The sequence below is a fragment of the Pleurodeles waltl genome, chromosome 6, assembly GCF_031143425.1.
Source record: "Pleurodeles waltl isolate 20211129_DDA chromosome 6, aPleWal1.hap1.20221129, whole genome shotgun sequence".
Taxonomy (NCBI): Eukaryota; Metazoa; Chordata; class Amphibia; order Caudata; family Salamandridae; genus Pleurodeles; species Pleurodeles waltl.
In genome coordinates, this window is record NC_090445.1 from 1152135778 (window position 1) to 1152153424 (window position 17647).

General features: G+C 46.2%; 1 protein-coding gene across 1 annotated transcript in view; it reads right to left on the reverse strand.

Annotated features, from left to right (window-relative positions):
* The window catches only part of ADAMTS14 (ADAM metallopeptidase with thrombospondin type 1 motif 14), a 654816-nt gene that overhangs the window by 57538 nt on the left and 579631 nt on the right, over positions 1 to 17647 (reverse strand). The window contains exon 17 of the mRNA XM_069240367.1: positions 6305 to 6476. Coding sequence (XP_069096468.1) covers positions 6305 to 6476 — 172 coding nt within the window. The remainder of the gene's footprint in view (positions 1 to 6304; positions 6477 to 17647) is intronic.

Sequence of the window (17647 nt, forward strand, 5' to 3'; positions counted from 1 at the left end):
TTGCAAAGTGCCTAGCTGTAGATTTTGGCTTCTAGCTCAGCCGACACCTGGGGAAACCTAGCAAACCTTGGCAGTTTTGAAAACTAGACACCTAGGGGAATTCAAGATGGGGTGACTTGTGGGGCTCTGACCAGGTTCTGTTACCCAGAATCCTTTGCAAACCTAAAAATTTGGCTACCAAAACACATTTTCCTCATATTTCGGTGACAGAAAGTTCTGGAATCTGAGAGGAGCCACAAATTTCCTTCCACCCAGCGTTCCCCCAAGTCTCCCGATAAAATTGATACCTCACTTGTGTGGGTAGGCCTAGCGCCCACGACAGGAAATGCCCCAAAACACAACGTGGACACATCTCATTTTTTGACAGAAAACAGAGGTGTTTTTTGCAGAGGGCCTACCTGTAGATCTTGGCCTCTAGCTCAGCCGGCACCTAGGGAAACCTACCAAACCTGTGCATTTTTGAAAACTAGAGACCTAGGGGAATCCAAGATGGGGTGACTTGTGGGGCTCTGACCAGGTTCTGTTACCCAGAATCCTTTGCAAACCTCAAAATTTGGCTAAAATAACACATTTTCCTCACATTTCGGTGACAGAAAGTTCTGGAATCAGAGAGGAGCCACAAATTTCCTTCCACCCAGTGTTCCCCCAAGTCTCCCGATAAAAATGGTACCTCACTTGTGTGGGTCGGCCTGGTGCCTGCGACAGGAATAGATCACACAACGGTCAATGTTGGTCCTTACATGAGGCAGCTGTTGACCCTGGGGTGCTCCATTCCTGACGCAGGCACTAGGTGTAGGCACTCAAGTGGGGTAGTGTTTTTATCAGGACTGGTGAGGAATCACTGGGTGGTAGGAATTTTGTGGATCCCAGCATATTCCGGTAGTTTGCGTGACAGAAATGCAAGAAAAATAGAGTTTTTATTCAACATTTCAGCTTTGCATGGTATTCTGGGTAAGAAAACTTTGGGGAATCCACACAAGTCACACCTCTGTGGACTCCCCCGAATGTCTAGTTTCCAGAAATGTTTGGGTTTAGTGTGTTTCTCTATATGGCCGCCGAACTCAGGACCAAAAACACAGGTGCCTGCCTTACAAAACCAGTTTGTCTTGCGATAGATCATTTTGATGTCTCCACAATACGATTTGGGCGGTGGAATTTGGGGCTGAACTAAATTTTGGAGCTCCCAAGAGAGCACTCTCTCTCTCTGCTTGCCGCCGCATTCACCTGCTCTCTGGGTTGGGCTAACCCACTATTACCCCGTTGCACAGACTGTGCTTGCGAAGGGACAGCAGGACTGTCCTCATCACCTCCCTCATAATTTACTGGAAGAGGAGTTATCGAATGGGACTCCTCCGACTGAAAAATAACTCCCAGAGTCTGCGCCATTGTCCTATCCCTCAGATGCTGTCTCAGTATCTGATGTCTCAGTCTCTGATCCTATGTCAGAGCTGTCCTCTATAACCCGAGTGACGGCAGCAGTCATCCATCAAGATGCCATCTCTGCTATTGGCTAAACTGTTGCTCTAAAACACTAGCCTACGTAGACAGTCACAAAATCGATGGTGTGTGTGAGATACGTGCAACAGTAGAGGCCACCTTACCTGCGCTTCTTCCCTCAATCAGCACGTTCTTTCAAGACACTCAAAAAACACCTTGTCACATACCATTCGTCACAGTCTTTAGCACCTCCTGCGCCCAGTCCAACAATCATTATTGGTGCTCCCACTCCCTCCTCCTCGGATTCCCTCATTACCACCCCGCAAAAGTACCCTTCATCTCTCCATAGCCGCCCTCCACCCAGCACATACATTTCATTTGTATTATAGCGCAGGTAATGGCTGACTTTACTAATGTAATCAGCTATTTACATAAAATACAGATTTGATCTTTGCAGTAGGCATATAAACCTTCTGCGCTTCTTTATGGTAGTAAAACTGCCACTAGACAAGTCTGACCCTTTTGTAGCAGAAACATAATCACAATACTTACTTGACTTTTTTATTGCTGCCTAAAAGCTACAGTTGAAATGTGTCAGTTGAAGTATGTGCATTGCTTTGAAGACGCAAGCTGCAACTGCAAGACAACTGGTGGCAAATATATATATATACATATACATATATATATATATATATGTATATATATATATATATATATATATATATAGATCACTTTTATATGTGGGTCTGGTTTTCCTGGGGGCCGATGGGCCGATCGCAGCCCCCAGGGAAACCACACACGTCTTGACAAAAGTGATTGATATATATATATATATATATATATATATATATATATATATATATATATATATATATATATATATATATATAGATCTATCTCTCTCTCTCTCTCTCTATATATATATATATATACATATATATATATATATATATATCTACATAGATATATCTATAGATAGATCTATATATATATATATATATATATAGAGAGAGAGATCTATCTATAGATATATCCATGTATATAGATATATCTACAAAGATGTATCTATATATAGATCTATATATACATATATAGATCGATATTTTTTTTAGTTGTTGTATGGTTTCCTTGGGGGCCAAAATGGCCCCCAGGGAAACCCTACAACAACTAAAAAAAATATTGCCCCCACAGGGGTTGCCCTGTCCACGGGCGACCCCCTGTCCATTTCTTTTTTTTAAAAAAAATTTGTAAATAAAATTTAGCCCCTGGGGGGGCGCGATCGCGCCAGGGGACAACTACCTTTTAAAAAAAAAAAATTAAATGCCCCCGGGGGGGAGGCGGCCCGTTTTCAGATGGGGGCGACCCCCCCAAGTGAAATCCCTGGTGTCTAGTGGTGTTACCTGGCCCCCGATCGCAGCGATCGGGGGCCAGGAAACACTTTCAGGAAGGCCTCGTAAGAAAGGGGAGACTCTCCCCTTTCTTACGAGGCCCTCCCGAACGTGGGAAAGGCTGTTTGTGGCCGTTTTACCCATCGGAGCAGGAAGCGGCCACAAGGCCGCTTCCTGCTCCGATGGAGAAATCCACAAAGTGACGTCAGTGCACCTCGCGGCTCGCTGACGTCACAAAGGGCCGTGTGGGGGTGGGGGGAGACACGGAAAAGCTTCTGTGTCTCCCGGGGAGAGAAAAAAAAAATCCTCGGTTGCGATGCATCCGAGGATTTATTTACCCCCTCCCTGGTGTCGGCCACTGGTCGTGACCCGCAACAGGGAGGTAGTGCGGGCGTCGGCCAGTGGCCGACGCCCGCACCCAAGGGGTTAAGCAATTATAGCTTGCACCCTCGGCATGCGCTGCTAATTACCCCAGATATTACTTAGGGAATAGTAGTTACTTGAAATAACTCTAACTATAACTGCTGAATTTCTTTGGTTGTGTGCGAATAAATTCAGAACCTAACTATAACATCCCTGTAACCTTTGTTTTTTAAGTGAATTTCTAAGTTTTTTTTATCAGTTTCCTAACTATAATGTCTCTGTAACCTTTGTTTGTTTTCAATGAATTTCTATGGGTTTTTTAACTAAAGTAATGCTCAATACCATACGTTAATCCAACCACCGCCACAAACGGTGGGGTTGGCCGCAGGGGCTGGCCTGCAGCCAGTCCCTGAAGCCAGCACCCCCAACCGCCCAACCCCACGCTGCACGCAGCCTTTGGCCATGTGCAGCTGGAACTGACCACAACCATTGTCTCCCTGGGTGGAGGAATAGGTGGGAGAGGATGTCTCTGGGTGTGACAGTGGCTTTGAGAGTGTCTGTCTGGGTATGAGATTGGGTGTGAGTGCGTTTATGTGGGTGTGAGAGTGCCTGATTGCGTTCTGCTAGATGAAAGATACATTCACTGCCATGAAGGATTTCAGATCGTTTTTCAATATGGAAACACTGAGTGAGCACACTTGCTTTGCCATCACCAAGCCCAGGAGTTAGGATCATTTGTTCTTTCTAGAAGTAAAGCTTCAACTGGGACATCTGCTATGTATATTTGTAAGTGCTTTCTGTTGAGGTTTAATTTCTGTGAAATAAGCAGCGAGGGCAGAACAGAAGCTAACCTGCTCATTTATCCAATAACATTCTACAGTTTTGCACAAAATATCTATCGAACTGGAGCACTTTCTATTGGTTGCGAATTAAGTTCTACCTCGTTTGATAAATGCCCATTCTAGGGGAGGTGGGCAGTGCAGCCCCACTCCCCCTGCCGATTTTGACCCCGGAACCCACTATAACTCCATTGGGGGGCTACTTGGCCCCACTCCCTCAGACAAAATCTGCCCAGGGGCCCATACCCCAGGAGGGGCCAGCCTTTTATTATTTGTGTAGGAGAGGGGATGCCCGACCCCCCTACTCTGCCTGATTTCAGCCCCGGGTCTCCATCCCCCAGGGCTCAGCCTCACCATCTACTTTTTTTGGGGGGGGCTCGTGGCCCCCTTTCTCCTGGCTGATATTGGCACCTGGGACCCTATGCCCCAGGGCTCAGCCATCAGTCCTGGATGCCACGTAGGGCACCCAGTGTGTGTTGGGGACTGTGGAGGGAGTCTCAGGTCTCCCACAGTCACAGCTGGCTCCATGCCTCCTGTGGGAGTTGGCATTGCTGTCACAGACAGGGAGCTGCTAAGCATGCAGCTCCCACTCTGTGAGAGCGATTGACACCTCTGTTCCACTACCCACAGGCAGGAAAACAGAGGAAATCTCCACTTCCAGCCAGCTCTCACAGAGTGCTTGCTCTGACTTGTCAAGAACTGTCAAAGCTCCCTCCAAGGCAAAGCAAACAGCCATGTCCTAGGGGTGGGCACCCCTGGACAGAGCAGGAGCTGGCACAGGAGGTAGCAGTCCCCAGGGCTACTGGATCCTTGAGGGGGGCCATAGAGCCTCCCTCTAACATTTCACTTATCTCCGTGTACGTGGTGGTCCCCTGGGCCCTTATCAGTCCTCCTTCATTCTTTTATTTTATCCCCGTAGAGGTGGTGGTCCCTCGGACAGCAGGGGTCTGTGCATCCCCCGGCATGGAATTCATCATTTTCCCTGAGGAGGTGGCATGGGGGCCACACGGTCCCCCTGAGTTATTTTAATTTTTAGCCCCGGGGAGGTGGCAGTCCCTGGGGCTCTGAGGAATGCCATATGGGCCTCCCCCATATCAAATTATACATTTGCCCTGGGAAGGTGGTGGTCCCCGGGGTGTAGTTGGGCGCATGGCTCCCCACGTTACTCTGTGATCGCTCCGGGAGGTGGCGATCCCTGGGGCAAATACAAGCCCTGGGAGGAGGGCCCATGTGCCTTACTCCTTTTTAGAGCCCAAAATGCCGGGCGACCTTGCCCACCCAGGGGCAAAATAAAAAACAATGACAGAAACATTTACTGATCCAGATCCACAGATTTCCTGCCATTTGTTTAATAAAATGCTTTTTAGCCCTGGAGAGGTCCATAAGGGACCCCTAGACCAGGGCGAGGGGCTCAGGGTGACCATACCCCGGCCTCTTATCTTTTTTTTCTCACTATTTTCCTGTGACTCAGCTGAAGCCAAATCCCAAGATGGTGGCCTTTTTGAAGTGTTGGCAGCCAATCAGATATCAGTACAGGGACAGCTGGATCTGTGGAGGATCCGCGTCCCTAGAAATCTATATTGTTTTACCTTTAATAACTTTAATAACTCCAAAACTACTGAATAGATTTACACCAAATTACAAAACGCACAATCTGTGCAACAAGATCTACCTTCCTGCCATATTTGGTGTAATTCCGTTCAGCAGTTTAGGCTGTAGGTGTGTCTAAAGACCCTATGGAAAAATTAATTGGGAAATTGTGTTTTGAGACCCCCTCTTTTTCTCACCCCGCTTGATGGATCACCCCAAAACATTCAAGGCAGCAGCTAAACTGACCAAAGTATAAGGTAAGAAACTTTTGTGAAGATTCATCAAGCGGTGCTAAAGTTATTGGCAAAACAAAAAACTCTTTCCCTTTGGTAACTAGGTCCGAACTATAACTACCCACTGGTGACTGCCAGTAGGTAATATATGTATATATATATATATATATATATATATATATAGAGAGAGAGAGAGAGAGAGAGAGAGAGAGATAGAGATATGTATACACATACATATATACTTTATCTATGATATTATCTCCCATCGATATTCTGGGGTTAATATTCAAGGTTCACACCATCATGAGCAGGGTTTACAATCTATGATTGTAATTTTTCAGTGAAGTTCTTTAGCATTGTGAATCCCTCTGCCCTCAATAGTATAAGTGCATCCCCCTGCCCTCCATAGTATAATTCCATAAAGTGATTTTGTCAGACAGTGATGACAACTGACCTCCTCCACAGGCTTTTGAGCATTGGGACCAACTTTTGAGCGCCCATTCATGTGCATGTGTGTCCATCTCCTCTAGCAGAACATTATTGTTTCCGATCATGGGCAAAAGGTCCTCATGAATGATGTATTTATATAGTAGGCTGCTCTTTGTATCCTCCTCATGAGGGACAACCTGAAATTATAAAGAGCATATAGAAAATGAGCGACAGAGAGCAACAACAGAAGATTGACTAAAGAGAAAGACGAAAAATAGATAATTAATGGGAAGTTTGACGAAGCAACGGAAAAAGGCAAAATTGTTATTAGAAAAATCTGAGGAAAATGTGACAGCATTAAAATTACAGTAATGGAATTTGAGAACAGATATTCAAAATTCAAGCCAATCATGTCTACTCATTTCCATGCCTACTTTTGGCACACTAACACTGCCAGTGTCAAAAGATTTTATCCTTGCTTTGTCAGAATTATTGCTAGCCCGTGCCTCACCAAATCTTTTAGAGTTCTCCTGGTGCATCTCAATTACTTCTGTTGGGATTCTACTTCAATGTGTTTGCTAACTTTTCTGGAAAATACATTTTAACATTACTCCTGAAGCTGCTCTTTTCATTCTCATACCATGACATCTAGATCCAGGGTGGACTACTCTAACACAGAAAAAAGGATTTCCTCTAATATTATGTGTTTTTCATTTTGACAAAATGGAATGTTTTTTTCAAATTCTCTCTAACCTTTACTGGTCCTAGTATGTGTCTGTTTAAATTCTTGAGCCTACCCACACGAACATGTCTAGAAAGTCATGTCAAACTTTGTTACTTTTGTGACTGTTCCTCAACCCCTCTTTATTCTTGTGAAAATGTGGACTCCAAAGCTAGTCATAATTCACCATTATGAATGAGGCCTCGCTAATTATGTGCATTTGTTCATATACATCACAAAATCCCCAGTGCTTTCTCCTCATAGGGGTAACTTAGAATGTGAAGAGAAGGCACACAAAGAGTATGTATCATTATTGTCCCTATTCCTTCCTTCTTTATTGTGAGACCGCTATGGAGTACCCTCTCCGCTATACTAAAGGTCCAACTACCAGATTTACAGACAGGTGTACCTTCAGTATGTTGACAACAGAGACTACTCAGTCTCCTTCACTGGCATACTTCTCCATTGGCCTCAAGGAGTAAGGGCTGACAAAGGTTTGGCCATTCTAACACCTGTCCCATTTAGGGTGGGCATTCAAATAGCTGGTTTTCACTGACAGTCACCGCCTGGAAAAACCTGGCAGTAAGAGGCAGTGAAAACTGGCAATTGACCCCAACACCATGGGAGGCAACTCCCATGGTGCAGGGGGTCATTATTTTTGTATATTGAAAAAAAAAAATCCATCTTTAGGATTTTCTTTGTGAAAATACAGAAATATGTTAGAAGTTTGATGAACTGTACCGTCATGTTGATAGAACTGTCTGTCAAACTATCTATACATTGAAATGAACCACTGTGACTGCGGTTCCTGGAAAATGTTAAGAGATGGCCGCTAACCAGTGGACATCTCTAAACTTAGTAGACGGAGAACTTTCAGTTTGGCGAGTGTAAAGTACTCTGGTACTCTGCCATACAGATGGTTTAACCTCCATCCATCAAACTCTAAATCAAGACCACAGTTTCCTTCATCTAACATTAACCTATATCAACCACCTTTGAGTGCAGTATCCAAGCTGGATTGCATTCAGCACTAGGTATGGTTTGCATCTATAATGTAAATGTAAATTTCCTTAAGTCAAAGCAGGATAGAACTGTCTACCCCCACCTTTTAAAGTATGCCTTCGCAACTACAAATCTTTTCTACAAAATCACTATTGTAGTTACTTCTGCAACTTTTATGGCACATTTCTATTCTAAACTCTTTTTCCGTTAGTCAGCCAATACCTTTGCATTTATACCACGGCTTCAATGTGCAAAAGGGAACTATTAAAAGAATGGCTCATTTTAACTACATTTTTTCTGGAGATTCACCAATTACAAAGGTGGCACCACCGTTTCCACAACTTATCACTGAGGGTGCATACTTCTTTGTAATACTTGGGTGTCAATTAAGGGCCACCAATCATTTTCTCTCACATTTTCTTTTTTATTGTGTAACTTAGTTGACGTGAATGAGCCAATCATGCTATATTACAACCCTGCAATTCTGAACAACATTGCATTTCTGAACAATGGCTAAGCATATTACAGTTTTAGGGTTTTATCTGACCTGCACTCTTTGTGGTGAATTACTGAGGTGTCCAGAAATATATCAGTGATTTAGTGTCTGTCTCTGTAAACATATACATATACCGAATACAATGGAAACATCCTTCTTACTTGGACATAGGCCAGGCCAGGCAATACGACATGACAAACTTGCGTTTATTGTTAATATAATTTTACACTTAACTCTAAACGTGCTATACAAAGGATCTTCACCACATGGTTAATATGTTTCTGAAACTTATTTTCATGCTCACATTTATTATTTTTAAACAGTTTATTTAGGGGTTTGATTTCTTTCAGAAAATATTAAACAAACACCAATGACACTTTCCATATATAATCATCATCTCTGAACTGCTATTTTCACTGTCATACCTCTGTTCGGGTTGCCACAGAGAAGACAAGGGTTACTGGGCCCTAACCGTGGAGGCTGAGTCATTTTCCACTGGTGTCCTGGAAACCTCCCTGCTATGGCTCTGTGAACTGGACCAAGTACATACATTTTGTCACTTGTCTTTAATAAGAAAAGCAGTCACAAGCTTCTCAGGGAGATAGTGTGGTGGTTGCTCAAGCTGAGAACACACCAATCAATCTACAGACACAATATTTTCAATGTCTAGTCCTGTGCTTGGCATTTTAGAAAAGAAAGTTATTTTTAATCTTACACCAGTAATTAGTAGTACACAATTCAATTCAGCATACGGGGTAGTGATGCTGGTCATGCCTCCCTCATGAGGAGCTTCATCTCCTCTAGTCTCTTTTTGTGCTATTTCCCCCTGGGTGACCCTAGAATGACTTGTTCCCCATAGAAAATTGTAGGAACATGAATGAGGCTGAGTTGGTTGCAGATCACTGATCCCCTCAAGCCAAAGCCATAACCATTTCACTCATTTGCTTGAATTCTTACCTCTCGTGGTGTAATGGGTAGGTACTAAATTCGTAGTCCTTCACGCTTGACAGGAGTGGACTTATGATGTGATTCTTCTGCAGGTGGAGGCCTGTCACATTAAGTTGCACTCACTCGGAGGCTATCAAGGAGGATAGCCGCAACCCGTGTCTATCTCACACATGGTCATGCGTTATTCATCTACTATGTATCAGTGATCTGGGTACTTGTGCACAGGTTGTCCCTGCAGACCACCAATAAAGCCGAAGCAGCCAGGACTGAGCTGATCCAAGTATCACAGTACTTGTAACCCTACTTTGGCAATGCTAATCACATCACAATTGTAGCTCTGATTGTTCCAGATGAACCTCATGGCAGTTGTGGCCCTAATCATCCTAGGAGAATCTCATGTCAGTTGCAGCCCTCATCGGGCGAGGCAGACCTCACAGCAGTTGTATCGCTGATCCGACCAGGTAAACCTCACAAAAGCTATAGCGATCATTGCCTAGAACACCGCAGAGATCAAGGGATGAACTTTATCACAGGTTATTCCGGGCTTCACTCTTCAACCTTCTGCTTCCTCTGGATGTCCCTTCAATGAGGAACATTCTGGTCCTCTTCCCCAGACTGTTCTCCTGCAGGGCCAGACAAACTACATTCCTTTCTCAGCAGGCAAGCAGGCTTTTAGGCAGTAGGCTGATCCTCTGCTACTCCAGCAGAAAGTGCAGAATTCAGGTAATGTGACCTAACCCCTCGGGGATTGGCTGTCAGACAGACAGCAACCCTAGTAAAACAGCAATTCTTTGAGTAGTATGGGGAGCACACCCCTACTTGATCATGAAGACTTGGGACTGGGACAAAGTGGGGTGGTTTGGGCCAAAGTCTCTATACAAGTATATAGATTCACTTCCTCAAACTTTCATTCCAGTTTGGATTGATTCTGGTTTTATAAGTGTACTTCTCAGGCTTCTCCTCAGATACAGGTTTTTTGTGAAGTGATACTTCTTAGAGCTGATACTACTGGTGCTGTCTCTAAACTAGAGCACCAACAACATGAGCACAATCAACTGTGATGTTTTTGTACCTAGCTGTAATCAGCCTTTGTAAAGCAGAAAGCAGGAAAAGACAAAAGGGTAGGCCTGGTCCAGAAATGCCCTCACCTTGAACAACAGAAACTGTAGTCCCACTCATGACCCTTACCATCTGCCAATGGCAATATGCAGGAAGATCTAATCGGCTGCTCCTTCCTGACAAAAGCCTTTATGGAATTTCTAAAGGTCGTCCTCTCTCAATACTCCTCATTTTATTGCCTGCATCTCCACAGATCAGCCACAGAAATGCTGGCAATACACTTCCACGATTTAAGAAAGATGCCCCCATTCTTCATCTTTTGCCTTGCTGAACAGGGGGCATCCAAAATGGATAACACTGTTTTTAGTACTCAGAGTCACACAAACACACAGTCATACTACTACACACATTCTACATGCGCACTGCACCCACAAGAACTCACTATATACAGATTACGTAATTTCAAGGCTTCTCTATATTCACATAACAGGAGAACTTTACACGGGAAGGCCAGCAGGCCAGCGTCTCACTGAAAAAGGCCTGGTCACAATATCAAAATCAAAATATAGTATGCTGCCACTGCTGCTTTTTGCTATGCCTTGGAGAGGGATAGTAATCTTCTGTTCATAATGCTGGCACACTTGGTGCCCCTCTTCCGATCACATGGCAAGTTCTGGACCTCACAAGACAAGGATAGGCGTAGATCTCTGTGCACATGCCAGATTATAATGATAAGAGTGGCAAGAGAAAAGACAAAATAACAGTTTGTGTGGCCTAAGTATGTTACAATTCACACTTCCACCCTTTATCTTTCCTTCTGCATTCACAGGCCGATGATCCCCCCCAGGGCTTTCAATATCTGCTCCATTTTTCCACAACTTCAAGTGTGTACAATGTTCAAGAACTGGCCAAGCTGAGATTAGCTTTAAAGCATAAGCTTAAATTTATATCCTCTCAGTGGTGTCACAGAGTTCCTAAAATGAAAATATAGCTGCAAGTGAATTTTAAAGTCAACCAATGATACACAATTTGATGATAAATCAATCTGCTTGTCTGCAATGACAAAATTTCAACAATGTTCGGAAGAGGGGAGATGGAACTGAGCCCATCAGCAAGATGGCCGCTCTTTAGAGCGCTCTGCCAACCGATGCCAGAATCCGGCAAAAATTCAGCACCAGCGGCTCGTAAATGGTCCAAAATATGAAGTCAGCCAAAAGAAGACTGAGTCGGTGAGCCACCTGGACAGAGGTGATGCACTTTCAGCATCAGCCCCCATGCAGGCCTGTGCCAGGCCTTAGGCATGGCCCGATCCCTTGAACAGCTTCAGGAGCTTTCTCACAGAGAACGCACTAACCTGGGGCTCTCAGGGAGCTGTGAGGTGGGCCAACGTTGTCATGACGCCTTCTTGCACCCTCTGTACAGTGGGTCTGGCACACAGGGCTCATGTTGTAATAACCCTGTGGCACTTCATGGCCTCCTGCAACCCCAGGATTAACATCTGTCAGGCCCCATGGCCCCACTATACTTAACCCCTTGGCAGACCCCTTTCTGGAGCACATGGTACCATTAGAACATACTGGCACATTTGTTCAATTAGTTTTACGGTGTGCACACTTGCAAGTAACATTTTTTTCTAGGAATGTCATTCCTGCTTATTGGTTCCAACTGCCATGACTTATTGACTCCACCTGATAAGGTTAATTGATTTTACCTGCTTGCACTAAAGTTCAAAACCATTAGACTGACAGCTGTTCTCTCCCAAGGCACGTTGGAACATTTCTGTCTTCCATGAGAGCCACGTGCCTTTCAGGAGTCAGCCACACCCATAGACTATTTAAACTGCACCTGAAACTTGAGTCGCTTCTTGGCCTCATTCCTGTCCTGAGCAAGCGTCATCCCTGCACTCACCTCTTGAGTCAAACTGGATTCCTCCAGTGCTCTAGTCTTCCTCAGCCCACACCTTCTTGCAGCACTTGTGAACCTTGCTACATTGTTGCTTCTGTAGTCTTGGCTTCCAGTGTGGCAATTCCTCTCACTCCAGCTCCCTGCACTACAGCTAAAAGAGACTTCCTCCGGATTCGAGTTTTAAGTAGAAGAGACAAAGCTAAGTACTTGTTCACAGGTTAGTGCATACTAATCCTAAAATTAAGCCTGAGACTGTCTTTAAGAATGAGTTCTGAATAGAGAAAGCTCGCTGTTCTGAAATGGGACACTACCTTTGTTTCGAAAGCTTTAGTGCTCTGAACTCCTTTATAGAGTTGCCACTCCTGACTTGAATAATTTCAGAACGGAAATCCACCCACCAGTAATTCTTGACATATTATTGTAATAAGAAGGAGAGCAGACTTATTAGAGCACTCTCTATATGTATACAAACTTGTACAGAGAACTGAATGTAAATTATTCTTAGAGTGTCAGAAACTCCAGCCTTAAATCTTGCTTTGTACCTGCTCTTATGCAGTACTTGTAGTGAAGCCTGTAAGTGTACAATATTGTGAATAACTATGTAATCTTTGTATGTTGAGAACAGTTGCTAAACTATTTTTCTTGTTATTTCCAGTGCACTACATCCACACCAACACAAAAGGTCCAGGGAGTGCTGAACCTCTTATGCAGTGCCGCAAAGCAGCAGAGCAAGACCAGTGCCGGAAGCCTATATTTTTTCTTATTTTGTCCCAAACCCCCTTCCCCTCGAAGGCAGTGTATGATTTAAGGGTTTAGGGCTCCTTGATCACGGGCTGCCCTCTGGGGGCATAAAAGGTCCCGTGTTGCCTCATCAATCGGAACCAGGTGAGTGTGTGACAGACGTGGGCTGATCCTGCCCTGCTTCCTCAGAGAGCCATGCCAAGCTCCAGAACGACTGCAGCGCTCAGTGTGCCGCCTGACTGGGCATGGTCTTGGGTGGCCGGAGAAGCCTACTTGCCTTGCGGCATGTGCGGGACCCAACACTTGCGAGCTCCAGGATGGCCTTTCCCTCCCCTTGGGCTGTGCGACACCAGGCTCTCAAGGAGGGGTGCGAAAGCAGAGACCCCCGGTGACCACCATCCCCCGCTGAACATGGCTGCTCTCCCACCCAAGAGGCCACTGGTGCTAGGTGCTGAAGCAACATGCGGGGGCTGACGGTTCCCGGGGGGTCCCCGCGGCCTCCAAGAGCAGCAGTGCCGCAGAGGACATTGCAACCACCATGAGTAGTGGTGAGTGAGCAGCGCCACTCGCAACAATCCCCTGGACTCCACAGCTTACAGATGGTGCCTTCTTCTAGAATCCAACCATACCTCTGGACCCAATGACATTGCTTGTTCTGCCACACTGTGGAGGGTCACTCTGAAGATCTCCCCACTTAGAGCGCACCCGCTTGGGTCCTGCACTGAATCCCTGCACTACCGAGCAGTCCAATGTGCCCTCCTGCCTAACTGAAAATGCTAACCCCATACTGGCTGGCTAAAACTGCAGCCCTCCTAATAATGTTGCGGTGTCCTACTGCCAGCAAATGACTTGCTTCACAGTGACCCTCCCTCACATCCTGGGCCTGCCTGTGCTCCTCAGTGGATGCTGTCATTACTAGGCAGTGGCGGGCACCATGAGGCTGCCAGACAATATTATTACCACACCACAAAGATTGCTCTCTTGCATCAGGTCCAAGGCTGGGACCCCTGGACGCATCCCTTGAGAATTTTAAGATACTGCTGGCGTGAGACTCTGGGCCATGCTCACCTCATTGTTTCACCTATTGGACCCTCGTAACAGTCATCTGCCGTCCATACTGGTCCAGTGCCCACCTTACAACTCGGGAATCTATAGGGAAACAGAATGCATGACAATCTAAACAGACCTTTCTTTATGGGCAAGTGACAAATGCGCCATTCTCAACAGGATAAGACTGCCAAGGACCCCCCGGACCGGACCCATGGGGACTTCTTACAGGACAACGACCTAAAAGAGATACTAGTGGACGTTTAAGACAGCCTGAATGCCATGTACGCAAAAAAAGATGTCCTAACCAGCCACATCAACCACATGAAGGAGAGAGTTGACAAACCTAAAGACCAGCTGGATCAAATTGAAGCCCATGTGTTAAAGGGAGACAATGCCCAGGCTGCCACTGGCAAGCACCTTCTACGCATGGATAAAGATCTCAAACTTATTAAACTAAAAAACAAAGACCCCTGAAGCCCGGTCTGGAACAGCAATCTCTGCATTGATAAAATGGAAGAATACATAGAGACAATGCTCTACACACTCTTTGAAGATGCTCTTTCCCGGGTCTTCGTTGTCGGGCACACCCACCGATCCCTCGGACCGCACCCCCTCAGGGGTTCCGGCTTGACCCACAGTCGCTAGACTCCTTAACTACCAGGACTGAGATGCAGCCATCCAGCTTGCTCGCGAGCGCCACTCTGTCCAATACCAGAGCAACCTGGTTTCCTTCAACCCCGATTCTACACTGGTGGTGCAAGCCGGGTGCTCGAAATTCCTACCAGCAAAGCGACTTCTCCAGAAACCAGACAACCCATACACACTTCTCTACCCCAGCAAGCTCTGCATTCACCATGACGGGAAACTTCATTACTTTACAGATGCTAATGCTGCCCTAAAATTTGTAATACACACCATCACCCAGAAGGGATTGCCTCGGGCATCCCATCAGCATCACCATGCAAAACACCTCAGTACCAGTGACTGAATCCCCATGCAGATGACATCACCTCCCTCAACACACTAGTACTGTACTTTGTCTCCCAGGTGGCCCACTTACGGACTCGCGGGGAACCCACATGCATATGGATGCCATATACTCTAATGCTGACAGCCCACATTGAGGGCCTGCTGACTCCATGTCTGGTGCTATTGCACCCTATCGGCCACCCAGTTCAACCTGGACTGGAATGTTCATCTGGCTCTCTGCCACCTCGAGGGATGATTCCCACGCTGTTTGATTGTTCTTGGGATGGGTTTTGGGGTGGGGTGGGATTGAAGTTCTCAATCATGTTTGGGGTTTGAGTGAGTAGATTTTGTTCAAGAGTTCTTGTTGGTTGACTCTCCACCCCACTCTTCGATCCCCTGCATGGACTAACACTATGCCCCGCCCTCCCCAGATGTGAATTCAGCTTGGCCCTTCCCCTCCCTACCACCCTTTCTCCACAGCATGATGACCACCACCAGATCCTTAACCTGGAACATTTCCAGGCTAAATGACCGTAGGAAGGCCAGACTGGTACACGCCTACATCAACAGGCATCAAATAGATATTGGCTTTCTCCAGGAACTCCAGATAACAACATCCACTGCACCCTGACTGTGCACATGATGATGTGCTGAAGCCCATACATCCCTACACTCTAACTATGATAGAGGAGTGGCCCTATTCCTGTGCAAAGGCCTCCCCTGGCAGCTGTGACAGTCCTATGTGATACCAATGCACAGACACCCCGTCATACTGGTTTCAATGTACGGCCCCAACTCTCTGAGGTCTGGAAACTGATCACTAGCCTGGTACCAGGAGCTGTCATATTGGGGGTGAACTTCAGTTTGGTCCTTGATGGTGGGGTGGACAGCTCAAGTGCTGGCAGGCACCCTGTCCCAATGCAGCAGCTGAGTTTCATACTCTCATGCACAACAATTACTTGAACGATGTTTGGTGGCTCATGCATGCGACTGTGTACAACCTGCATGGTCATGAATAGATTACTGGCTTCTCTCCAGAGATGCCCTTACTTGGTCCATCTCAGCGACACACATGCCCCTCACCCTTTCTGATTATGCCCCTGTCCTGCTGGAACTCTTGCTGACACTGTCAGTCTTGTGGGTCTTCACATTGTGATTAACCCTCAGGGCACACCGGGACACTGTGTTCCAATGCAAAGTTTGCACTGCAATCATAGACTACCTCATCAATAACAAAGCCTCAGCGGCATCCCTGTTGATGCTTTTGGAGGGCTTCAATGTGGCTGTTTGTGGCACCAGCATTGCTAACACAAAAGGATGATGGACGGAGTGCTGAACAACTCAAACACTCAAACCCAGTCACAGATCTGGGTTTAATCCATCGTTCTTTTGCTCACCATGCCACCCGAGTTGGGACCCAGCCATATGCAAATCAGTCTTGACCCTGTTCCTCATGGGAGCAGTCCAGCCCGAACTGCCAAGCCAGGTCCTCCCTGGACCGGAAACAAGCATCCTGGGACCGGTTTCAGGGTTTCACCCTTCATCAGCCAGGCTAGCTTGAATCCAGTGGCACAGTGAGCAAGGGACCCACATCTGGGCATACCCTTCCCACTTAGGGTAACTTTAGCAAAACAAAAGGATGATGGACGGAGTGCTGAACAATGCAAACACTCAACCCCAGTCACAGATCTGGGTTTAATCCATCGTTCTTTTGCTCACCGTGCCACCCCAGTTTGGACCCAGCCATATGCAAATCAGTCTTGACCCTGTTCCTCATGGGAACAGTCCAGCCCGAACTGCCAAGCCAGGTCCTCCCTGGACCGGAAACAAGCATCCTGGGACCGGTTTCAGGGTTTCACCCTTCATCAGCCAGGCTAGCTTGAATCCAGTGGCACAGTGAGCAAGGGACCCATGTCTGGGCATACCCTTCCCACTTAGGGCAACTTAGCAACACAAAAGGATGATTTTAGGCCCAGATCTCTGTACTGGGGGGGAATGTTTGATATGGTTCAGCGTTCCATCCATCACTTGTTCTTTTTACCAGCATTGCTAAACAATCGGGCATCCTCAAGGGAATACGAGGGCAACTAACTATGCTGCAGCGGGACCTCTGGTTCCTGGAGTTGGAATTTTATACTTCAAAGAATGCCACTACCATGGATATGAAGAAGAAGCCCTGAGTGAAAAGAAATACCTGACCTGAGAGGTGACTGCATGCTGATATGGGGAAGGCGATGGCCCTGGCAGGATGATTGATAGCATGCTGCACAAACCTTCGGCCTCCGTTTACATTGTATAGCTCCTGGATGAGTGACAGGAGCTGCAGCCCACCCTGCCGGTCTCCTTCAAAACATGACCTCCTACTCAAAACTTTACAGCGCAACAACAGTGCCCGGTAAGGAGAAGCTAACTGCATACCTGGACATGATCCAGCTGCTTTGGGTGGACCAAACTCACTGCCTATACCTGGACTAGCC